At 44.9% G+C, this 25,906-nt stretch overlaps 1 protein-coding gene across 2 annotated transcripts in view; it reads right to left on the bottom strand.

The window, feature by feature from the left end:
• Positions 1 to 25,906, bottom strand: part of cnksr3 (CNKSR family member 3) — a 99,956-nt gene that overhangs the window by 51,498 nt on the left and 22,552 nt on the right. For both annotated transcript variants that reach the window (XM_033025037.1, XM_033025036.1), the window contains exon 2: positions 19,771 to 19,934. In XM_033025037.1, coding sequence (XP_032880928.1) covers positions 19,771 to 19,934 — 164 coding nt within the window. The remainder of the gene's footprint in view (positions 1 to 19,770; positions 19,935 to 25,906) is intronic.

The following is a 25,906-nucleotide window of genomic DNA, read 5'->3' as shown; positions in this document are numbered from 1 at the left end:
CCCTGCCCTAGGAAAAAGACTGGCCATCCACCTTATCTGTGCCCCTCACACAGCACACAACAGTACAGCACAGAAACAGGTACTGTGGCCCACAACGTCTGTGTGCAGGTGGGGGGGGGGGGGGGGGGGGGGGGGGGGGAGAACAATAGGGGGAGTCGGCGTGCTTTGTAACTTTGTTAGTGCTGTAGGTGACCGCTATTTGCATACACTCACTGTGTCTGCAGCAAAGTATTTCACTGTGCTTCGTCACATGTGCGAATAAAGTATTCAATTCTATTCATACATATTGCCACATTAAACTAATCCCCTCTATCTGCACGGGATCTACATCCATTCATCCCCTTGTACATCTCCATGCCAATCTAAAACACTGTTAAATGTACTATCTTGTCAGCTTTCCCCACCACCACTGACAGAGTACCTCTGGCAACAACCGCTTTGTGTAAAAAAACTTATTCCGCACATCTTTAAGTTTTGCCCCGCTCATCTTAAAACTATGTGCTCGAGTCTGACATTTCCATCTTGATATTCTATCCTGTTCCTATCAGGTCTCCCCAGAGTCTCGGGTGCTCCAGAGAAAACAATCCATTTTTGTTCATTCTCTTGAGCCAACACCCTCTGGCATGATCCAGGCAACATTCTGGTAAACCACTTCTGCAACCACTCCAAAGGCTCCACATCATTCCTGTAATGAGGCGACCAGATCTGCACGCAATACTCAAAATACAGACTAACCCAAGTCTTATAAAGCTGCAACATGACTTCCTGATGCTTATACTTCATGGTTCTGAATGAAGTCAAGCATACCATATGCCTTCTTTACTAGTGTGTTACTACTTTCAAGGAGCTATGGACTTGGAACCCAAAATCCCTCCGTACATCTATGTTACAATATTTTTCTGCCTACTTCTTCAGCTGATCAATGTCCCACTGTATACTTTGACAACTTTCCTCACCTCCACCAATTTTGGTGTTGTCCACACATTTACTAACTGACCCATCTACATTTATGACAAATCATTTATGGTCACAGACCTCCTGCTAGCTGCAAGTATAACACCCTTCTGCCACAACCTGCTGAGAGACAGCCAGTTCTGAATCCAAACGACCAAGTCTCAATGGATTCCCTGCATCTTCATCTTCTGGATAGCTTACCATGATGGACTTCATCAAATGCCTTAATTAAGTCCATATAACACCATCAATCACCTCTTCAAAAAATTCTATTGTGTTCGTAAATTACGACCTGCCGTGGGCAAAGGCATGCTGACAGCCCCAAATTAGCCCAAAATGCGATTATCCCATCTTGAAGAATCCTCGCTAATAGCTTCCACGTCACTGACGTTAGGCCTACCAGTCTAGAATTTGCTGCACTACATTTCTAAAAACAAAGGAACAATATTGACTAATTTCCAATCTTCCAGGACCTTGCCTGTGACTACAGAAGATACAAACGGACTTCATCATGGTCCCTGGTATCCCCCCTCTCAATGACGAGATTGATGCTAATAGGCCCTGGGGAGTATCCATCTTAATGCTTTTCATCAGCCCCAACGCCACTTTCTCTATAACTGCTCCTGCATCTTATACCCCACACTGATCAAAGCTTATGTGCTTGGCATTGCTACTCCTTGGTAAATACTGATGTAATCATTTAATACATCACTTACATCCTCAGACTGTGCATAAATGTCCTCCTTTATTTTTGTGCCCTCTCCCCTTACAAGAATGATAGTGCCACTACCACTCCTGTGTCTCCCAGATCCCCAATAGCCATGCCCATTCCTTTGCTAGAATTGTGAACTGGATACAACGATTCAAAAAGTGCTTCCACTGCATTACATCTCACTGGCATTACCAATAAACACAATTGACTCAAGTCCAATAAACACAATTGACTCAAGTTCAAGTTCAAATGAGTTTATTGTCATGAGTCCCTGCATAGGACAATGAAATTCTTGCTTTGCTTAAGCACACAGAACATAGTAGGCATTTACTACAAAACAGATAAATGTGTCCATATACCATGATATAAATATATACACACATGAATAAATAAACTGATAAAGTGCAAATAATAGAAAGTGGTTATTAATAATCAGAGTTTTGTCCGAGCCAGGTTTAATAGCCTGATGGCTGTGGGGAAGTGGCTATTCCTGAACCTGGTTGTTGCAGTCTTCAGGCTCCTGTACCTTCTACCTGAAGGTAGCAGGGAGATGAGTGTGTGGCCAGGATGGTGTGGGTCTTTGATGATACTGCCAGCCTTTTTGAGGCAGCGACTGCGATAAATCCCCTCGATGGAAGGAAGGTCAGAGCCGATGATGGACTGGGCAGTGTTTACTACTTTTTGTAGTCTTTTCCTCTCCAGGGCGCTCAAGCCCTGATTGCCTGCAGATATGTGGATCCAATGTTACCTTACCACTAACTAATTATTTTTTAAACTAACACAACCCTTACATTATCAGCCCCTTCATTCATCACCCATTTAGTAACGAGCTGAATTTATTACACAGATGCTTTACATTTGAAACATATTTTGTTAAATGCTGTTATATGGTCACCTCATGATACCATACTTGTGCCAACTGTGAGATTGCGTTGCTAACAAGCTCCATCGCTTGAAACTGGTGCCATTTATGCAGAGATCAATTCCCCCTCTCCGCCTGATATGAAAGGTGTTCAAGCTCTCGCAAGGAATCTACAAGATAGCACCAGTTCAGTCACTGAACCACAGAAAGCTCAACAATGAAAATTCAGTTTGCCTTTTGCATATTCAACCTGCTCAGACAGATTGTTGCTGCAGACACTCCTGCCTACCACTTTCTTACTGTTTTCTCTCACACTTGGCTCCATCGGTGATGTGCATGCTACCAGCTATTTTAATTTCACAAGATGGCTCATTTGTTCTAACAAAGTAGCAATGCCAAGCAAAAATTAAAAAAACAAAATCTCTAAACAGCCCAGCTTTGAAAAAAATCAGAGCAAGACTAGCATTTGAAAAACAGTGAAGGCAAGCACACATCACAAATATATTGGATCAGAGAAGTTGAGAATATTAATAAGCATGTGGAATTACAATATTTAAATAGCACCATTTCTAACAGGTGGAAGCTTAAGGTTGAAAATGTCATGAAAATTATGGTCTTGACATTGATTCATAAATACTCATGTCATGATATTCGCAAGCCACTGCATGAGAAAATACATTTAAATGAGAGTATAAACATTGCCTTTTGTTTTGAGCTTTTACACAAAATAATCAGCTGGGCTGGGTGGATGCAGGGAGGTTGGCTGAATCTGGGATCTAAGTCTTACAATAAAGGGTAGGTATATTGGGATCAATTAAGAAACTTCTTCAAACTGGTAAATCTTTGGAATACTCCCAGAGAGATGTGGAGGCTCAGAAATCAACTTCACTCGAAGATTGACACAAAATGCTGGAGTAACTCAGCGGGTCAGACAGCATCTCTGGAGAAAAGGAATAGGTGATGTTTCGGGTCAAGAACCTTTTTTAGACTCAACTTCACTCAATGGCTTTCCGGATATTTAAAGAATTAAGGGTATGGGGAAAATATAGGAAAAGAACACTGTGGAAAGATCAGCCATGATCATTTTGTCCATTGTGATAAAGTACTTTAAGATGGTGGTTATGATGCAAAGTAACTCCTGCCTCATTACTAACCTGGACTCACTTCAATTCACCTACCACCACAATTGATCAACAGAGGATGCGATCTCTTTGGCTCTCCACTGGACTGCTTGAATAACAGGAAAATTGACAGGCTGCTGTTCGATTACAGCTTGATGGTCAACATCTTCAAACTCAGGGAAACTCAGGAAACCGTGTCTCTGCGCCTCCTTGCGAATCCTTGACTTCCCCCATTGATAACCCTCAATCAGCATGGATTGGCAACATCACCTCCTCCATCAGGCTATTAAACTCAACTCAAACAAAACTCTGATCATTAATAGCCCAATGCGCTTTATCTGTTTATTTATGTGTGTATATATATATATATATATATATATATATATATATATTAATTGGTATATGGTCACACTGATCAGTTCTGTTCTGTATTTATTTATGCCTACTTTTTTTCTGTTGTGCTGAAGCAAAGCAAGAATGTCATTGTCCTATCTGGGACACATGACAATAAACTCTCTTGAATCTTAAAGATCACCAGTGCATTGATGCTGCATCTCAGTCTCCTGCTCCACTCTCTATCCTCGTGACTGTTGCCAGACGCAGCTCCGATGCCATCGTTAAATTTGTCGACGATGCCAAGATTGGATTAATTACGGGATATCAATAATCTGGTGAGTGGTGCCAGATCACCATTCTTGCTTTCATTGTTAGGAAGCCATGGAGTTGATTGCTGACTTCAATCAGGAAGGGAAAGCAGAAGCACCATTCACCCATCTTAAGTGGTCGAACTGTGGGATAGATTCAACAGCTTCAAGTTGTATTGTATTGTATTGTATTGTATTGTATTGTATATCTTTATTGTTATTTTCCTGAGTACTCACATACCCAGAGGAAACAAAAAAACGTTACTCAAACCAGTGTCCATTCAGTGTGCAGTAAAAAATAAATAGAAATAGTTCCTGGTCATACACATCCAAGGCTCGAAATTAACAGTTGCCCGGGTGCCATTGACCACTCAAAGCGCCGCCGGGCAACTAAACACAGAGTAATTTTGCCCGGCTTGGCAACCAGATACTGGTTTGTACCGAAGATAGACACAAAAAACTGGAGCAACTCCGCAGGTCAGGCAGCATCTCTGGAGAAAAGGAACGTGACGTTTTGTGTCGGCGGTGACGGCTGTATTGTGTGGGAAAGATACTAGGTCTAGGTGCGGGGTGAGGAAGGGTTGCAGCGAATGACGGGCGCTGAACTGCGAGCGACAGCGGCTCATCTTCTCCTCCTCCCGCACCCCGCCCGACCTGATAAGGGCCGCTGCTTGCAAACCCGCACTTTCAATACAAACCCTCCCGCACGTCGAGGCTGAGAGGAGGGAGGGAGGGGGAGGCAGCGGGGCGATGTTGTCCGAGGAGCGCTGACCCTCCTTCCTCCATACCTCGCCCCCCTTCTCTCTCTCTCTCTTGTACCCCCTGTACTTACCCCTTTCCCATCCATCCTGCACTTCTCTATCCATCCTGTACTGATCCCCCATCCATCCTGTACTAATCCACGCATTCATCCCGTACTGACCCACCCTCCATTTACCCTGCACCTTCCCCTCATTCATCCTGTAGTGATCCCCCATTCATTCTGCACAGACCCTCCGATCCACACTCTACTGACCCCCCCCCCCATTCATCCTGCGCTGATCTCCCCCATCCATCCTGTACTGATCCTCCCATTCAAGAAGAATGGAGGGAACAGTCTGAAGAAGGGTCTCGACCCGTAACGTTGCCTATTTCCTTTGCTCCATAGATGCTGTCTCACCCGCTGAGTTTCTCCAGCACTTTTGTCTACCCCCATCCATCCCGTACTGAACCACCCCATTCAACACCACTGTCAGCCCCCGTGCTCTCCCCTCACAATTTTACCTACTCCAACCAACACGTACTAATTCACCTGCCTCAATCCATCCATTCTGCACCGACTGCCTTCTAACCACCCCCCCCCCCCCCCCCCCCCCATCTATCCACCCCGCACTGATTCACACGCACACACCCCCTTCCCTGACCCTATTGTCCTGGAAATGTCTTCAGAGTGAACATTGACTATGTTTGATAATGGAATGCAATCAAATATGTTTTAATTCCCAATGTTATTATTTGTTTTAATCTATAAAGATGGATTAATTAAATTGTGAACACATGAAACATTAAAACCGCAGTGTTCGATTGTCACTGCTACCATTGACACGTTATTACAGAATTCATTTTAACGGCAAATAAATGCTCTTAATATGGAGTATCAGTTATTTAATGAGCAACATTCACAACTATACGTACGCATATATGTTACCATGGTCCAGGATTTATTGACACAGGTTGACCATACGCTGAATAATTCAACCACATTTTTGTTTGGAAGTGGAAAGAACTAATAAAAATTGCATTAATTGCAATGTGTAAAAAGAGTTGAGATACTGCCTTATAATTTTGCTGCATGTCATTGTGGGATATATCATGTCTTGATTGGTGAATGTTTAGTTTGTGACTTCATTTGAAGCAGAAATAATATGTGAATGTTTCATTGAGTATAATTCCGTCTGGTAACTACGCACTTCGTCCGAGCACATTATCGCACGCGTCATGCAAGCCGTCTTAAATGACCACCTAAACTGTCATTTGGCAACCTAAAATGCTGCCAAGGTTGCCCGGCTGGCAACAGGGAAAACAAGTTAAGCGAGAGCCCTGCATAATCCCTTATGATCTATCCTGGGCCCAACACATTGATTCAATGACAAGGATGACGATGCACCAATGCCTCCAACTCTTTAGATTTGAGGAGATTTGGCTTGTCACCGAATACGCTATCAAATTTCTACACGTGCACAGTGGATAGCATACTGACTGCTTGCATCACAACCCGGTTTGGAAATTTGAACGCTCAAGAATGGTGGAAGCTGTAGAAAATGGTTTAATCACAGGTATTAACCACTCCAGTATCAAAGAGATCTGCAATACTGCCTCAGGAAAGGGCTACCATCAAAGACCCACACCATCCTGACCACCACGGAAGGGTCAACCAAAAAACATCTATTACTTTTCTGACCCGCTGAGTTACTCCAGCTTTGTGTGTCTATTTTCGGTTTAAACCAGCATCTGCAGTTCCTTCGTACACGCTCTCCATCTGCTGCCACCATCTGGAAGTTGGTACAGGAGTCACAGAACATACCTTCAAATAAAAGAATATCATCCTCACAGAAACTAAGAGGCTCGTGAACTACCTGGCAGTAACCATTACTATAGCTCAGCACCGAACCCTTATGTACTTTTTTCACACAGAGAGTGGTGAATCTCTGGAACTCCCTGCCACAGAGGGTAGTCGAGGCCAGTTCTTTGGCTATATTTAAGAGGGAGTTAGATGTGGCCCTTGTGGCTAAGGGGATCAGAGGGTATGGAGAGAAGGCAGGTACGGGATACTGAGTTGGATGATCAGCCATGATCATATTGAATGGCGGTGCAGGCTCGAAGGGCCGAATGGCCTACTCCTGCACCTAATTTCTATGTTTCTATGTACTCCGCTGTACTAAAATAGAGTAACGTTTAGTTTAGAGATACAGCGCGGAAACAAGCCCTTCAGTCCACTGAGTCCGTGCCGACCAGCGATTCCCGCACACTACACACACTGGGGACAATTTTACCCATACAATACAATAATACAATACAATACCTTTTATTTGTCATTTGAACCTCACATGAGGTTCAAACGAAATTTGGTTTCTGCAGCCATACAAGAAAAGAACCAAGACACACACCAACACAATTCACACAAACATCCATCACAGTGAGTCTCCTCCTCACTGTGATGGAAGGCAAAGTCTTATCTCTCCCCTGCTCTCCATTCCTCTCCCGAAGTCGAGGTCAAAGGCCCCGGCGGGCGCTAGCAAGTCCGCGGCCACTCAAAGCCACGCCGGGCGATGTAAGGCCCTGCCCCGGGTCCCGATGTTGGAGCCCCCGGCAGGCAATTTACAGCCGCGCCGGGCGTTGTAAGGCCCCGCTCCAGGTCACTCTCAACCCCGCAATTCGAGCGGGAGAAGTCGCCGCTACCGGTGCCCCGCAAAGCAGTCTCCCAGCAGGGACCCACGAGCTCCTGGTGTCACCATACACCAAGCCAATTAACCTACAAACCTGTACGTCTTTGCAGTGTGGGAGGAAACTGAAGATCTCGGAGAAAACGGTCACGCGGAGAACGTACAAACTGCGTAGAGACAAGCACCTGTAGTCGGGATCGAACACGGGTCTCCGGCGCTGCCAGTGCTGTAAGGCAGCAACTCTACTGCTGTGCCACCATGCCGCCCTGTTCTAGTGTTCTAGTTTCCTTAGAATTACTGATAATTGATCACATATTTATTGTTCATTGCTACATCTAATGTGGGCTTTAAAACGGCAACAAGAATTTCATTGTTCCAGTTTATAATCCAGTGCATATGACAATTAAATACCCCATGATGAATGGCAGAGCTGGGTTAAGTGGGATAAGATGGATTTGTTTGTCCCAAATACTCTTTTTTTCTTGTCGTGTTAAGGGCCTGTCCCACTTATGCGATTTTTTCGGCGACTTTACAGTTACAGTTGCAGCAGGTTGCCGAACATTTTCAGCATGTTGAAAATCCAGTGGCGACCAGATAAAGGTACGACTCTTTGGACGACTACTCACGACCGTACAGGCGTCACATGTCGTGGGGTGACGCCTATATGGTCGGGAGTAGTTGCCCAAAGAGTCATACCTTTTTCTGGTCGCTGGATTTTCAACATTTTTAACATTTTCGGTGACCTCCTGCGACTATAAAGGGTGCCGGCAAGTCACTGAAAAAAACTGCGGAAGTGCGGCAGGCCCTTTAACGATTTAACAAAATACGATACAAGTAGACATCCGGAGGTGCAGTGTTCAGCAACTTCACTATGAGCCGACATATGTCCAAAGAATTGGCTGGAAAGAATGCTAATCTCTAGGCACTCGTACAATCATGTGGGTTTATACTGGCAGAAGAGTGAACCAAAAAGAGGAAAAAGAATCTGCTTGCCAGATCCTGTAAGTGGAATACTGTACCAGGGACAGAATCCAAACAGACAGCTAGATTTGTTTTTAATATAGCATGAAGGAGCCAGAGCTATATTTAGCATGGCTGGTTTTTGTTTTAGTTCAAAGTATGTATTAAAGAAGTGCCTGGTTCTATGATCCCAACTGGAATTCCGCAACAGGGGGGGGAAAAAAATACCAAAGAGCATTCCAGCCAGAATAGTCTGCTTAACGCATCAGCAACAGTGGTTACATAGACAGTAAAATATTTTCCCACAGGATGTGTTTTATAGCCAGTCTCTCCGTCATGTACACAATTATGACTTGGATGCATCCACTTTGTGGATCCTATGATCTAAACTAGCAGAGACTTTGAAATCTATTAACTCCAAATCCAAAGTAGAAATTAATAAGTAGAATTAATGTTTGGAAATCACAGCTATAAAACTACTTTCGTTTCTTCCTAGTTAACCCTATACAGAATACTTTAATAATAACAATATATTCAAGAGCTTCTTGTACAAATATTATTTCACTAAAACCAAATCATCGTTTGGTAGTAATAATTCTCTGAACCGAAATGAACACACCTTAGCAAATGAGGATAAATATCACACACATGCAGAAGGTAACCTGACCCAGAGAGACAGACACTCTGGTCAGTGGGAATGGTCCATAAGATGTGTAGGAAGGAACTGCAGATGAAATAGACACAAAAAGCTGGAGTAGCTCATCGGGTCAGACAGCATCTCTGGAGAAAAGGAATGGGTGACATTTTGGGTCAAGAAGAAGGGTCTCGACCCAAAACGTCACCTATTCCTTTTCTCCAGAGATGCTGCCTGACCCGATGAGTTACTCCAGCTTTTTGTGTCTGTCCACATTTCACTATCACCATCTGCTTTGATCTGTTGATTTTACACCTTTATCTTCCATATTTCTAGACTCCTTATCCCGAATTTCAGTCCGAAGAATAGTCTCGACCCGAAACATCATACATTTGTTTCCTCCAGAGATGTGGTCTAACCCGCCGAGTTACTCCAGCTTTTTGTGTCTATCTTCGATCCACAGAATGCGAGTTGCTTTTAATTCACGAGGATACTTCTAAGTAAATAAAGATACAATCATAGATTGTTCCTTCAGTTATACCATCCTGAATAAAACAAATTCCACTGGGAAACCTGATAAAGATATGAAAATAATACAAACACCCCCACGCCTATTGTCAAACTTCCAGTATAAATAACAGGATATAGTATTGATATGTAGGAAGGATGCTGGTTTAAACAAAAGTTAAGACACAAAAAGCTGGAGTAACTCAGCGGGACAGGCAGCATCTCTGGAGAGAAGGAATGGGTGATGTTTCGGGTCGAGACCCTTCTTCAGAGTCTCAACCGGAAACGTCGCCCATTCCTTCCTTCCAGAGATGCGGCCTGTTGCCCCGCTGAGTTAAGCGGCCTTTTCACGGGGCGACTTGACGCAAGAGTTAACCGGAGTTTAAAATCGTGGGAACCTCGTGCGATAACAGTGCGGCATTCGTGGACCACCGTGGACCACCGTAGCGCTAACGGCAGGTCATCGTGTAACTTGGTCACTCGGGAGAAAATTCAAGAAAGTTTGAATTTCTCCAAGAGTGACTTGTACACTTGTGGTTGAGTATTGCAACATTATATGAACGTAGTGGCCAGTGCGATATCCGTAATAACTCTTGCGGGTACCGTGGGAACTCCTGCGAACGGTGAACCCGGAAGCTGGACAGAGGGGACAGAAGGTGAGTAAAAATTGTCTTCTGTGGGATTGAATTTAAAAAATAAATAAAAATAAAGATTTGCATCCGCATATGGACATCAACTTATTCATGAGTTATGTTAATGAGATTCAAGAAAATAACTATAATCTTTAAAAGGGACTTTACTGAAAGGTTACGCATTTTTATGGTCCGTGAGAAATTTTTCACATGTACTTCTTTGAGAGATACAGGTCGGAGTCCTCGGGTCCAGGGGTCCGGAACGCTACCAATCAATGTTGTACAGAGACCCGTGTAAGGAGTGAACTGCACATGCTGGTTTAAACCGAAGACAGACACAAAAAGCTGGAGTAACTCAGCCAGTCAAGCAGCATCTCTGGAGAAAAAAAGCTGATGTTTCGGGACGAGACACATCTTCAGACTCAATTCCGATTAGGCTGTCTGAAGAAGGGTTCCGGTGTTGGGGGAGTCCAGAACCAGGGTCCCAGTTTTACAGTCTACCGTGGGAACTCTTTAACTCAGTAAAGTAAAGTAGCCTTTATTGTCATATCAGCGCACAGGCAGCAGTTGACTGTTGCTCTATTCAGTTTCCCAGGGGGTCGGGACGGGACTGGAGTTGGGAGAGAAAGGTGGGGGAGTCGAGGGAGAGGAGGGGGAGACAGATGGGGGTGTCTTCATTTACTGGCGGCGGGTGTCTGTCACTGAAACAGGCAGGTGAGATTTCACATCCACCTTGTGTGTGCCTCTCTCTCTCTCTCCCTCCCTCTTACACAGGCTGAGAGACTCTGCCTCTGTGAGTGTACGTCTCTTTCTCCCCCTCTCCCACACACAGTAAGACCGAGGTACTGTGCTCAGTCCATCTGTGTCTCCCACATACACAGTAAAATATGTCTCCAAATGAGCCAATTCAACCAAGGGAGGATATATATAGTGTGTGAAAAAAAAAGTTACATCATTTGTGTCACGTGTAGTTCACGATGTTCATTCAAGATTTAACGGGAAAGCTCGGGAAACGGACAAGTTCACTCGCACAAATAACAGAAATGCCGAGTACCGTGGGAACTCTTTATCTACTGCCGTTATATCGTGCGAGACTCGTGCTGGACCACGACCTCTTCACTCTGGTGACATCTTGCGTCAACTCGCCCCGTGAAAAGGCCGCTTAACTCCAGCTTTGTGTGTCTATCAATAGTATTGACGCAATGTCCAACAGGGTCTGTCAAAACTTAAAACTATATGGCATGAAAGAATTGTCAAGCTAGGCAAATAGTTTCTCTTGCAAAATAAATATAGTCCCAACCTAATAAAAGTAACCATGAGGCAAACTAAAGATACTGAAAGATGATTCCAACCCCAAGTATTTCTGTGTCAATCACTTTCTTTTAATTCAACTACCTTCAATACTTCTTTTTTTTTTTAAATTGGGGTCCCAAACGACTCACACACTGGTACGATATATAGCTTAAACTAATGCTCTGTCCGACAGCCAATTGGCTTCTCAGAAAATAGAAAAACAATAATTAAAATTATATTTCAATATCAGTATTGCCCACAACTCACCACACAATTACACAAGAGTCTGAAGAAGGGTTTTGGCCCAAAACGTTGCCTATTTCCTTCGCTCCATAGATGCTGCCTCACCCGCTGAGTTTCTCCAGCATTTTTGTCTACACACAATTACATAAACTTGGGCTTGAGCCTGCGGCAATTTTATCCACCAACCTTGAAGTTATCTTCAACAGCAGAACAGGTTTTCACCACACCCTGCTGTTAAATATGCAAGAGCTTCCCTCATTCAAAAGCCAGCAACACTACTGTGTCCCCAAAAACAATGATTATCAGGAGATTATCAGCTACAGGACATCCTTCTTCCTTGTGGCTATCAAACCGTACAACTCTGCCCCCCCCCCCCCCATCCCTTCCGAGAGGTAGACCGAGACTGCCCACCGCCCCCCTCCTCAATCTTTGCACATCCCCAATCCTTTCCACTCAGCACTTTAATTTCATGTTCCATGTATTTTGTGTTTTTATGTTGGCAGAGCAAATTTCCCACCTGGGATAAATAAAGTTCTATCGTATCGTAATTTAGGAATTCATCCACTGCAGATACATTCTTGTCTAATTAAACAGCTTTAATTACTGGCGTCCAGTTCATCTTTCCTACACAATTTCCTGCAAGCAGCGAGCAGTCATGTGATAATGTTTAAGGCCAAGCCACATTTTACTGTCCAGTTAGACTGTTCAAGCCACAAGCTTCCTGGAGTAATGACCTCCACATGTCATGCCTTGGCTTTTAACTTGTTGCACGGCATCAACTCCAAGGTCAGTTCCAAAAAAGTGGTGTTTTGCTGTTGAGCATTATCCTCTCAGGAAGCTTCCACACATAATTGCACACGGATGTATTTTTAAAAAAAAGGATTACAATCATTTCTGGAATTCCCTGAACATGAAGGGTGGGGGGTGAGGGGGAGGGAAAGAAAAATATTTACAATCCCTAGTGGGTTGCATTGTGACCATGGGGCTGAACACTAAAAGAGCATTTGTTATTACATTGAACATTTTTGCAGCCTCAGAATGCTCCACAACATGAATAGCCTCTGGGGAGGATTGCAAATATCACTTGACTGCTTGTCCAATGACCGAGATGGCTAGTTGTGCAGATCCACAAGATGGTGGATATCTTTGGCAGTGAAAGCGTTTTTTTTTAAAACATGATTTACTTTTTGCGCAGAACATAATTTAGGAGAAATCTTATAAATTCTTAACACTTGGTAAAAGGACAGGGAAGCACGAAACAAACAGTTCTGCTCCGTCATAATCTCAAATTCTATAAACAGTTTGCACACTGGAAATTCTCCAATTATTCGGGCAGCACAGTGGGCGCAGTGGGAGAGATGCTGCCTCACAGCACTTACAGCACCAGAGACCCGGGTTCGATCCAGACTACGGGTGCCGTCTGCACGGTGTTTGTACGTTCCCCTTGTGACCACGTGGGTTTTCTCCGAGATCTTTTGTTTCCTCCCACACTCCAAAGACGTACAGGTTTGGCAGTTAATTGGCTTGGGTTTGTATACTTGGTATAAGTGTAAATTGTCTCTAGTGTGTTAATGTGCGGGGATCGTTGGTCGGCACGGATTTGGTGGGCCGAAGGGCCTGTATCTCTAAACTAAACTAAACTACAACTGATGGTCTGAAATAAATTACAATGACACCAAGCAGCTGATGATCCAAAGTCCATTTGATGGTTGAGTGAATAATTGCAGAGTGAAAACACTGGAGACTTCAGAGCAAAGGGTGCAATAGATTCCTGGTCCATAACACATGTTCTTGCCTTGCTCTGTCCAGCAGCTAATGATGCATCAGAATAGATGATCAGTGTTTGGTGGGGACGCTGTGAGTCGGCTGCCCTGCCAGCAGCTTGTTCGTCATTTCTTCTTTTTTGTTTTTTTGTGTGTCGAAATGTGTGCTTTAATGTCTCCGGGTGTGTCTTGTGTGGGGTGTGGTGGGGGGTAAGGTGGGGGGGGGGGAAAACCACTTTCGGTCACCTCCTCCACGGAGAGGTGACTTTTACCATGTGGCCTAACACCATGGACTGGTGCGGCCTTTCCCAGAGTTGGGCCAGGAGTTCCAGCAGCGGGTGCAGCGTGGACTTCTCATCGCGGAGCGGGAGAGCCCTTGCCGGGGTCGCCAGAAGGGAGTGCTCCGATCGCTGGCCCGAGGCTTATAACATCCTGAAGCCGCGGTCTGCGGAGCTTCTAGCCACGGGCAAGGCGTGGACTTAACACCCGCAGCGGGATCCCTCGCCGGGCATCCCCGGAGAAGAGCTCCGACCGCCGGCCTGCGGCTTACAACATCCTGAAGCCGCGGTCTCCGGTAGGGAAGCACCGATTCAGGACTTACTGTCCTGAGGGGAGGGCCTGTACATCCAGTCGCCCGCAGCGGTTGTGGATGTTTATGGCCCGGACCACGGGGGAAACAATGGAAACACTGACTGTACCACAGTGAAGGATGCTGTGGTCAATGTTTGTGTTAAATTTTTATTGTGTATTGTGTGTTCTTTTTTCATTGTACCGCTGCTGGCAAATTCATTTCACTGCACTTTATTGTGTATGTGATGAATAAAAACAGATTGATTGATACAGAATGGCTGACTGAAAGAAAAAAGCTTGTTACCCCTTATCGGAATATCATCCACTTTCCCTGTTGTGCTTTTAGTGGTTAATTAGAGACCAGGCTTGTCTCGGTACTAATACATTCCAAAGTTAAATTGTCTACAAACATTCGCAGCCCGATTTGTGCCGACCGTATAATCCCACTTGACGAACTTAACCGTGGGTGGGCGGCGCGACTCACGTGGCAGCGGCCTCTGCAGTCCGTCTGTCTTTTAAAAATATTTTGTCTCGTTTAAATGTAGTTATAATGGGGGGTTTTTAAACTGAGTATGTGTGTGGGTATGTGTGTGAGGGGCAGTGGGTGGGGGGGGGGAAACTTTTTAAATTTTCCCTGCACGGGGAACCCGACCGTTTCTCTGTTGGCTCTCCGTTGTCGTTGGGGCCTAGCACCGTGGGCGGCCTCCAACCGGAACGACCTGGGGCTCCAGTCGTGGAGCCTGTGGACTTACCCACCATCGCGGAGCTGGCCGAGTTCGGAGCGGGAGGAGCGGTGGTGGCGCGCTGCTGAGGCCCGACCCTGGAGGTTCGGAGGCTCCAACCGCAGGTCTGGTGCACAGTGACACGGGAGACCGCGGGTCCCTGGTGGGAGACCGCTTTTCGGGGCTTCCGCAACGGCGACTTTCCCGCGCGAGTTGCGGGGTTGAAGAGTATCTGGAGCAGGGCCTTACATCGCCCGGCGCGGCTTTAACGACCGTGGGACAATTACCATCGCCCGTCGGGGGCTCCAACACCAAGACCCGGAGCGCGGCCTTGCATCGCCCGGCGTGGCTTTAATGGCCGCGGGACACTTACCATCGCCCGCCGGGGGCTTTGACTCTGACATCGGGAGGAGAACGAGGAGTGCAGGGGAGAGATAGGACTTTGCCTTCCATCACAGTGAGGAGGAGATGTTTGTGTAAATTGTGTTGTGTCTTGGTTCTTTTTACTTGTGTGTATGACTGCAGAAACAACATTTTGTTTGAACCTCAAGAGGTTCAAATGATAACAAATAAATTGTATTGTATTGTATTAACATCTTTGGAGAGTGTGTCGGCAGGGAAGAGGAGAGGAGGCTAGCAGGTTAAGGAGAATGAACATTGTGAAGTCTTAAGGTCGTAAAATTTCAAGTATTTCAAGGTCGTAAAATTTCAGGTAATCAAGGATTATCCTGGCAAAATCTAGTTATATATTTTCAGAACTTCTTAAAATTAAATAGCAAAGGATTAAAAAGGTCAACCACAACATGCTATGCATCTAAAGTACAAGCTTACCAAAAAAAGCTAATATATTCAACCGCTAGTATACCATTAGCAATCTACTCTTGCCAAATGAAAAAGCAAAGCAATAAAATATAGATTAGGCAACCATTTGAATCGTATAACCTTGAATTTGCTGTCTAATGTTGCTACTATTGTAGCTAGTGTAATTAGAAGATAGTGTAACTTTGCATTTTAGAAACTAAATATTCTGATCGCTTGAAAAGCTAGCCAAGACCAATTCAACTTCCAAGTTAATGCACATGATTGAACTTCAATTAGTGACAACATTTTGAATTTTGTTCCAATTAAAATGTAGTTTGAATTTGAATTTAAATGCAGTTACATCTGCCCATTAATGAAAACAAGTAACCTTCCGATTTCCCCCTTTAATACAAGGAAAAGAGTGCAGCCTAGTCAACTGGTTATCACCCCATGGAAACAAATAATGTGGGAAGGAATTGCCTATCTGCAGGAGAAACCACTTATTGGGACTCAAGTTTTTTTTCTGCCATAGAAGGCTAATCATTGCAGAAGGTTATCTGCCAACATCAGTATCCGTTTAGATAGACATAAAAAGCTGGAGTAACTCAGCGGGACAGGCAGCATCATTGGAGGGAAAGAATGGATGACGTTTCGTGTCGAGGCCCTTCTTCAGACTGGTTAGGGATAAGGGAAATGAGAGATATAGACTGTGATGTTGAGAGATAAAGAACGGTGAATGAATGATATTCAATAAAGGAAACAGGCCTTTGTTAGCTGTTTGTCGGGTGAAAATGAAGCCGTCAAACAAAGCAGTCTACCCTTGTTATCACAGACCTCTTTACAATGGATTTTGGTTACAGCAGATGTAACATCCCCACAGTAAACACACACCACTGACTCGGAGATCTCAGGCTGCTGGTTACACTGTGGGAGGGCATTGAAATAGACAAGCAATGATATTCTATTACACAAACACACACTTTTAGCTGTGAAAAGGAACTTTATATTTGAAAACAACTTATCGCGTCACGGAGTGGTTGGAGCAAATCCCTTACTCAGTTATAGCGGACAACCAGCAATAATGGACACCATTCCAACCCCCGCCCCCCCAACTACTTGTCCTTTAGATGTGTTTAGAGATACAGCATGGAAACAGGCACTTCGGCCCACTGAGTCCACGCCGCCCCCATTGGTCACCCATTCACACTAGTTATCCCACGGCCCATTAGCTGCAATTTACAGAGGCCAATTAACCCACAAAGCCTCCCGTCTTTGGAATGCGAAAGAAAATTGCAGAACTCAAAGGAAATCCACGCAGTCGCAGGGAGAGTTATGCCCCTGTACCACTTAGGAAACCGGAACAGAAACCTCTGGAGACTTTGTGCCCCACCCAAGGTTTCTGTGCAGTTCCCGGAGGTTCTTGTCAGTCTCCCTATCTGCTTCCACTACCTGCAATCTCCGGCAACCACCTGCAACCTCTGGGAACCACCCGGAAACCTTGGGTGGGGCGCAAAGTCTGCAGAGGTTTCCATTCAGGTTTCCTAAGTGAGACAGGGGCATAACAAACTCCACACAGACAGCTGCTGAGGTCAGGATTGAACCCGGATCTCAGATACTGAGAGGCAGCGGGTCTACCGCTGCTCCACCCCCAGCTGCTTGTCCATCAGCTCGAGCAATATTTATGCTCTACACAAGTTGCCTTTCAACTTGTATCGTCTTCTCTGGTTGGCACATGGCGCAGTTAGCACAGCTGCTGCCTCATAGCGCCAGAGACCCGGGTTTGATCCCGATCTTGGGAGTTTCCACGTTCTGCCTGTGACCATGTGGGTTACCTATTGAGCTTTTGAAGTTCTTGAAGAAATGATACCTAATTTTTGATCTACAAAATAATTGCCTCAGAAATTTTATTTTTTCCATCCTGGTCTTTCTCTGATAAATGGTGAGCAATGGATTGCGTAATGCAATGGAATATCTATATTACTAAATCTCTGTTCTTGACCGCTTTTGGCCTTCTGTGCTGCGATTTCCGAGAGAACGCCGCCACCTACGGCCGTCATTTTTGGCCACCTCGCTCAGAGCCCCCCTCAGCCGCATGTGTGCCGAGGATTTTTCCCGTTGATGAAAAATGACAGAGATATTAATGTTTTTACAAAATTCCCCATTCTCTCTGCTGCCCCTGCTGGAGGGAGGGGAAGGGACTATAAAACCAGGAAGTGGTGTGCCTCAATCAGTCTCTGCAAGTGGTGTGCCTCAATCAGTCTCTGCAAGTGGTGTGCCTCAATCAGAGCTCTGAATAACACTGAACAAATGTCTCCACAGCTGTGAGTACCCATAATGTGGTTTGAAAATGAAAATATGGTTAGTTTGAGGAAAAAAGCACTGCCTGCAAATAGTTGTTTGGGTTGAAGTAAAAAGGCACCCTCTCTCTCTCTCTCTCTCCCCCCTCCTCTCTGTCCCCACCTCTCTCTCTCCCTATCCCTCTCTCTTTCTCTCTCTCCCCGTCTCTCTCCCTGTCTCTCTCCCTTTCCCACTCTCCCCTCCTCTCCCCTTCACCCCCCCCTCCTCTCTCCCCCCTCTCCTCCCTCCCCTCTTTTTCCCCCTCTCCTCCCCTGCATCCCCTCCCCTAAACCCACTCCCCTCCACACACCCCTACCCCCTTCCCTCCACCCTCCCTCCCTCCCCCTCCCTGCTCCCCACCTCTTCCCCTCCCCTCACCTCCCTCTCAGCACACCCTCTCTCCCCCTCCCTCCTCCCCCCCTCCCTCCCCTCCACACCCTACCCTCTTCCTCCACCCTCCCCCTCCCCGCTCCCCACCTCTCTCACCCTCTCTCTCTCCTCCCCCACCTTTCCCCCCTCATCCACCCTCCCTCTTCTCCTCCTCTCCACCCCCCATCCCTCTTGCCCCTCTCTCTGTCTCTGCCCCTTCTCTCTCTGCCCCTTCTCTCTCTGCCCTCACTCTCTACCCCCGCCCCCCCGCATGTGACTGCAAGTTGGGGGCTATGCATCAGTAGATAGGGTGGTTATGGGGTAAAAGGAGCAAATTAATAATATTAATATAATATCAAGGGGGGTAATTAGCGTGAGTGCCGGGGGGGGGGGGGGGGTGGAGATAGTATGTGTGACGCTGCATGCCGCCTCCCCCCCCACAACCGCACGTTGGGGGGGAACAGACCCAACGGGTCTGCACTTGGTCTAGTAGATTCTAAATCTACACGTTTTTACCAATTTTAAATCCCCAAACCAGAATACAAATTAAGCAGAGATCAGGATAGGAAGCAATTTAGCAGATAAGTCCAAAATTATTGTTCACCAATTTGGGAAATGTGAAATCTATCCTTCTGCATTTATATACAAGTATGGAAATGTTTGTAAACGCTTACTGAACTGGACTTCAGTTCACTCCCTTCAAATTTACTGGAATACTTAAATTTGGATATGAAGTGACTCATGCCAAAAGAAAAGTTTCCCACTCGTGTACATTTTAAGCAACCGTTACTCTTGCATCGGTGGTGTAGCAGAAGAGCTACTGCCTTACAGCGCCAGAGACCCGGGTTCAATCCCGGCCACGGGTGCTTGACTGTGCAGTGTTTGTATGTATGTTCTCCCCGTGACCTGTGTGGGTTTTCTCAGGAATTTATGGTTTTCTCCCACACTGCAAAGATGTGCGGGTTTGTTGGTTAATTGGCCTGGTACAAATGTAAAACGATGGTGCAAGTGTGCGGGGATCGCTGGTTAGTGCAGACTTGGTGGTCCGAAGGGCCTGTTTCTATGCTGCATCTCTAAACTAAACTTCTATAATATTCTTAAGTCTGTTTAGATAAAGTCATGATCACTTTGTAGCTTGGGGGTCTTTATTGGTTAGACAACGATCAAACTAATGTACTGCACAATCATTAAAATTTTCTGGGAAAAAAAAAATGTTTAACTTACCAAAGCACAAAGCAGATCCACAGCCTCCAGGATTAGTTCCTGGTGACCAATACGTGTAACTCCTAATTCTTCAAGATCCTGATGGGTAATCTGGAGAAGTTGCTCACCATTTATTTTCTCGCGTTCAAAGCTGTGAATGTAGCACTGCAAGTAATCATCCAAGCCTACACAAGAAGACAAACAACATGAGACATTTAATTTAATTTTTGTTTCATCATTTGTGCAAAAATTCCTTACCTTCAAGGAAAACATTAATAATGTTGATTAACTAACAACATTCTTTGCCACAGAAGGCTGTGGAGGCAGGTTAATTGATATTTTTAAGGCAGAGATAGATAGATTCTTGATTAGTGCTGGTGCCAGGGGTTATGGGGAGAAGGCAGGAGAATGGGGTCGAGGGGGAGAGATAGATCAGCCATGATTGAATGGCGGAGTAGACTTGATGGGCCGAGTGGACTAATTCTACTCGTATCACTTATGACCTTATGAACTAACACAATAACCACTCTATTCCAAAGAATAGTTGGAGGGCCCCAGCATGAACAAGCATTTACTGACAAATATAAAAAAATGTAACATCGTAAAATCTGCAAAATCTTCAGAGGCGAGGTCATCTAATCAAGCTGAAAATCAGCAGTGGTTGCTCGAAATGGTTGACCTAAAGCATAATTAGAGGTAGATTTTAATATGGATGGAGAGGTAGAGAGGCAGTGATATAAAGAATTTTAGATTTTGCTAGCCAGTCAGGTGAAGGCAAAACCCATTACTCGAGCACTGGAGACTAGACCACAAGCAGGAACAAGGCGGAGGCCATTTAGCCTCAAGTATCGGTTTCTGTTATCCTTCTCATACAAGTCTGGCCTGCTGGCAGGTTGTCAAGAAAGTTTTATTGCCATGTGTCCAAGATAGGACAATGAAATTCTTGCTTACTGCAACACAATAGAATATGTAAACATAATACAGAATGGCAGATAAAAGTTCAATGTGTCTATAGACTATAGACCATATACACAATAAATAAACAGATAAAGTGCAATAGTAATAATAGACTGTTACGGTTCAGAGCTTGTTTGATGTCATGTCTGATGGCTGTGGGGAAGAAGCCGTTCCGGAACCTGGATGTTCCAGATTTCAAGCTCCTGTATCTTCTTCCCGATGGCAATGGAGAGATGAGTGTGTGACCAGGATGGTGTGGGTCTTTGATGATGTTGGCAGCCTCTGAGGCAGCGACTGCAATAGATCCCTTCGATGGTGGGGAGGTCAGAGCCGATGATGGAATGGGCAGTGGTCACAACTTTCTGCATTCTTTTCCGCTCCTGAACGTTCAAGTTGCCGAACCAAGCCACGATGCAACCGGTCAGTATGCTCTCTACTGTACACCAGTAGAAGTTCGAGAGAGCCCTCCTTGACATACTGACTCTCTGTAATCGTCTCAGGAAGTAGAGGCGCTGATGTGCCTTCTTTATAATTGCATCAGTGTTCTGGGACCAGGAAAGATCTTTGGAAATATGCACGCCCAGGAATTTGAAGTTTTTTACCCTTTCCACCATCGTTCCGTTGATATAGACGGGATTGTGGGTATCTATCCCACCCCTTCCAAAGTCCACAGTTTACTTTAGAGATACAGCGTGGAAACAGACCCTTTGACCCAACGAGTCCGCACCGACCAACGGTCCCCGCACAGTAACACTATTTTACAATTTTACCAAGACAATTATTCAATTCCTCTCCAACATTTTTCAGTATTACTTGGATGTTCATAGATTCTTCTACTGAAAAGGTAAATTCAAAATATCCATCTAATCTGCCAGGCTGTTTTCTCGTTCCCCATAATTATTTACACACGCTAATTCTTTTAAGGGCTCCATGTTTTTTTACCTACTTCTTTGTCTATTTTTATAGACATTACTGGTTTGTCCTCAGCTTATTTTCCATCGCATTTTTTGGGCTCCTAGGCTCTATTCTGGAGTTTTTTCCTTTCACCTCCTAATGAATTCTCTTTCAAATTAAGGCCTCACCTGTAATCCATTTGTTGGCCATAGTGGTTCATTGCTCCCAAGAATCTCCATCTGTCCTGCTAATACATTGTCCATTCCACTTTGGTCTATTGTAGGTACAGCAGGCAGTGAAGAAAGTGAATGGCATGTTGGCCTTTATAACAAGAGGAATCGAATATAGGAGCAAAGAGTCTGCAAAGCTTCTGCAGTTGTACAGAGCCCAAGTGAGACCACACCTGGAGTATTGTGTGCAGTTTTGGGCCCTTAATTTGAGGAAAGACATTCTTGCTATTGAGGGAATGCAGCGTAGGTTTACAAGGTTAATTCCCGGGATGGTGGGACTGTCATATGCTGAGAGAGTGGAGCAGCTGGGCTTGTACACTCTGGAGTTTAGAAGGATGAGAGGAGATCTCATTGAAATAAAAGATTGTTAAGGGTTTGGACACGCTAGAGGCAGGAAACATGTTCCCGATGTTGGGGGAGTCCAGAACCAGGGGCCACAGTTTAAGAATAAGGAGTAAGCCATTTAGAACGGAGATGAGGAAACACTTTTTCTCACAGAGAGTTGTGAGTCTGTGAAATTCTCTGCCTCAGAGGGTGGTGGAGGCCGGTTCTCTGAATGCTTTCAAGAGAGAGCTAGATAGGGCTCTTAAAAATAGCGGAATCATGGGATATGGGGAGAAGGCAGGAACGGGGTACTGATTGGGGATGATCAGCCATGATCACATTGAATGGCGGTGCTGGCTCGAAGGGCCGGATGGCCTACTCCTGCACCTATTGTCTATTCATTCCACTAAACTAAAGGTCGTAGTTCTGAGTTAAGTTTCTCTCTTAAATGGAATACAGAATTCTACTAGTGCTATGATCGCTATTTTATCAGAGATTCTTTAGTTTAGTTTAGAGATACAGTCTGTGCCAACCAGCGATCCCCGCACATTAACACTATCCTGCACACACTAGGGACAATTTTTACATTTATACCAAGCCAATTAACCTACAAACCTGTACATTTCTGGTGTGTGAGAGAACTGAAGATATCGGAGAAAACCAACGCGGTCACAGGGAAAACGCACAGATTCCGTGCAGACAGCACCTGTAGTCGGAATCGAACCAGGGTCTATGGCACTGTAAGGCAGCAACTCTACCACTGCGGCACTGTGCTGGTGGGACAGGCCCCTTACTCCCATTGCAATCAGGTATCGCCATTACCATTATTAGATCACACCCATTACCTCCTTATGCTGAAGAAAGAGCTGCAGATGCGGGAAAAATCAAAGGTAGACACAAAAAAAAATGCTGGAGAAACTCAGCGGGTGAGGCAGCATCTATGGAGAGAAGGAATAGGCGAAGTTTCGGGTTGAGACCCTTCTTCAGACTGATGTCGGGAAGGGGGGAGGGGGCAGGAAAAAACCGCCCCCCCCCCCAACATCAGTCTGAAGAACGGTCTTGACCCGAAAGGTCGCCTATTCCTTCCCTCCATAGATGCTGCCTCACCCGCTGAATTTCTCCAGCATTTTGTCTACCTTCTACCTTATGCTTATCCTCTGTGTATTTATCTGCGAAGCGTTTAGGCTTGCCTTTTTTGTCATTTTATGATCATTTTACCATCAATTTGTAATGACCCCATCTGCCCCCTCTCTTGCCTCTAATTTACCCACTTTCTGCTTTTGCATTGTATTTCAGTTCTTCCATCTCTGTTCTTGCCTCTCTCCCTGCATTGGTCGGAAGATGCAAACCTTTGTTTGATGCACATGCAGCTAGAATTTGAGGACTTGCACATGATGGGTATCCTATATTTTAGAGGAATTTCTGCTCATCCAGTACTTCACACGGAAAATGTAGGACAATTAAAAATACTGAAGGATATTAAACAGGTGTCCGCTAGATGGACATGAGAAGCTTCAGTGTTTAAGTGGAATCATGCATTTTCTCACAAGATGTTACGTGTAAACTTGAAGGGAGGGATGAAGGGATGAAGACAAAATCTAGCCAACAATGCACAAAGAAATCACTAAAGGAAACATTGATAGAGGGCGGTGAAGATCGATAGTCACAATCACATGGTTTTAGATGTGCACCTGAAACACCACAAGGTAGAGGCTACAGGACAAGTCCTGGAAATTGGATTAATATAGATAGGCTTGCAAGGAAACAGTGGGCCTGAGGGAATGCAGCGTAGGTTCACCTGGTTAATTCCTGGGATGGCAGGACTGTCATATGTTGATAGAATGGGGTGACTGGGCTTATATACTCCGGAGTTTAGAAGGATGAGAGGGTATCTTATTGAAAGATAAGATTATTAAGGGATTGGACACGCTAGAGGCAGGAAACATGTTGGGGGAGTCCAGGACTAGGGGCCACAGTTTAAGAATAAGGGGTGGGCCATTTAGAAAGGAGATGAGGGAAAGCTTTTTCACACAGAGAGTTGTGAGACTGTGGAATTTTCTGCCTCAGAAGGCAGTGGAGGCCAATTCTCCGGATGCTTTCAAGAAAGAGTTAGATAGAGCTCTTAAAGATAGCGGAGTTAAGGGACATGGGGAGAAGCGTTTAAGAAAGAACTGCAGATGCTGGAAAATCGAAGGTACACAAAAATGCTGGAGAAACTCAGCGGGTGCAGCAGCATCTATGGAGCGAAGGAAATAGGCAACGTTTCAGGCCGAAACCCTTCCAGGAATGGGGTACTGATTTTGGATGATCAGTCATGATCACAGTGAATGGCGGTTCTCGCTCGAAGGGCCGAACGGGCCTACTCCTGCACCTATTGTCTAAAGGTTTGTTTCTATGGTGTGAGACTCCAAATTAGCCAATTTCCTAACCGCAACAATACAAATATATTGGTCTCGGTGGTGTGGCAAGAAGGAACTTTCTGAACCAGGATTAGTTTTATGTGATTCCGATGACTCCTGCAACTAATTCAGAAACCATATTTTCATAATTGGGCCAAGTACAGATCGTAAATGCTTCAATTAAAAAAAACATATGGTTTACAATGTCTGCAACAGTAAAACTGCAATCAGGGCAGCCTCTTATGAAGCAATATGAATACAAAGTCTCATCCATGGAGACCAACCAGCAATTGTATGTGTACTCCCGTGGACTAACTTTCGCACAAATGTGCATTCTCTTTGAATTTGTCCAAATAAGCACAAAACAAAATTTAATCAAGTCCTTAATAACAACCAGGTCCAAATTGAATTTTTAGTTTACGCCGCACTTAATGGTCTCACCCAAGCTGTGGAAACGTGGAACAGTAAGTGCAGGTTTACAAAAAATAAATTGTTGGATTAACTCAATGAGTCAGGCAGCATATCTGGAGAACACGCGTCTAGACTCAAAACGTCTCCTATCCATGCTCTCCATCGATGCTGCCTGGCCCACTAAGTTACTCCAGCAATAGGTCTATTTTCCACCCAACCTGTGATAGGAATAGAGAGGAACTAGCCTCTGGATTTGTAAATTGGACAGATGGAGCTATACAAGCTGTTACTCCCATCTGCTATCTAGTTATCTTTGCTAGATAACTATTCAGGTGCTTCTGCATCAAGAAAGGTACACGGCTTGGGCACCAAGTCTCACTAACAGTTAACTGAACATGCAGTTAATTCCAGATCCATCCAAAATGCAATCTATAATGGGTTGTTTAAGAAAGAACTGCAGATGCTGGAAAAATCAAAGGTAGACAAAAATGCTGGAGAAACTCAGCGGGTGAGGCAGCATCTATGGAGAGAAGAAATAGACGATATTTCGGGTCGAGACCCTTCTCCAGACTGATGGAAGGGTCTGAAGATTCTTCAATCTGAAGGAGGGTCTCAACCTGAAACGTCGCATATTCCTTCTCTCCATATAATGGAGTGGATGACCTAATCAATGAGAGAGTTATCAAGTAAAATGAAGATACTGGATGCAGGAGTAATGGCAGTAGTCAGGACAAATCCATCAGATTGTTGAGAAATATATTATTCAACAAGAACCTTGCATTCTTTAGTTTAGACATACAGCGCGGAAACAAACCTTTCGGTCCACCAAGTCTGCTGCGGCCAGCGATCTCCACACATTAACACTATCCTACAATAGGGACAATTTACATTCTATACCAATGCCGATGAACCTCCAAACCTGTACGTCTTTGGAGTGTAGGA

This window comes from Amblyraja radiata, chromosome 8 (genome assembly GCF_010909765.2).
Source record: "Amblyraja radiata isolate CabotCenter1 chromosome 8, sAmbRad1.1.pri, whole genome shotgun sequence".
Classification (NCBI taxonomy): domain Eukaryota; kingdom Metazoa; phylum Chordata; class Chondrichthyes; order Rajiformes; family Rajidae; genus Amblyraja; species Amblyraja radiata.
The sequence above is the reverse complement of the archived record's forward strand: the minus strand, read 5'-3'. Positions and strand labels throughout refer to the sequence as shown.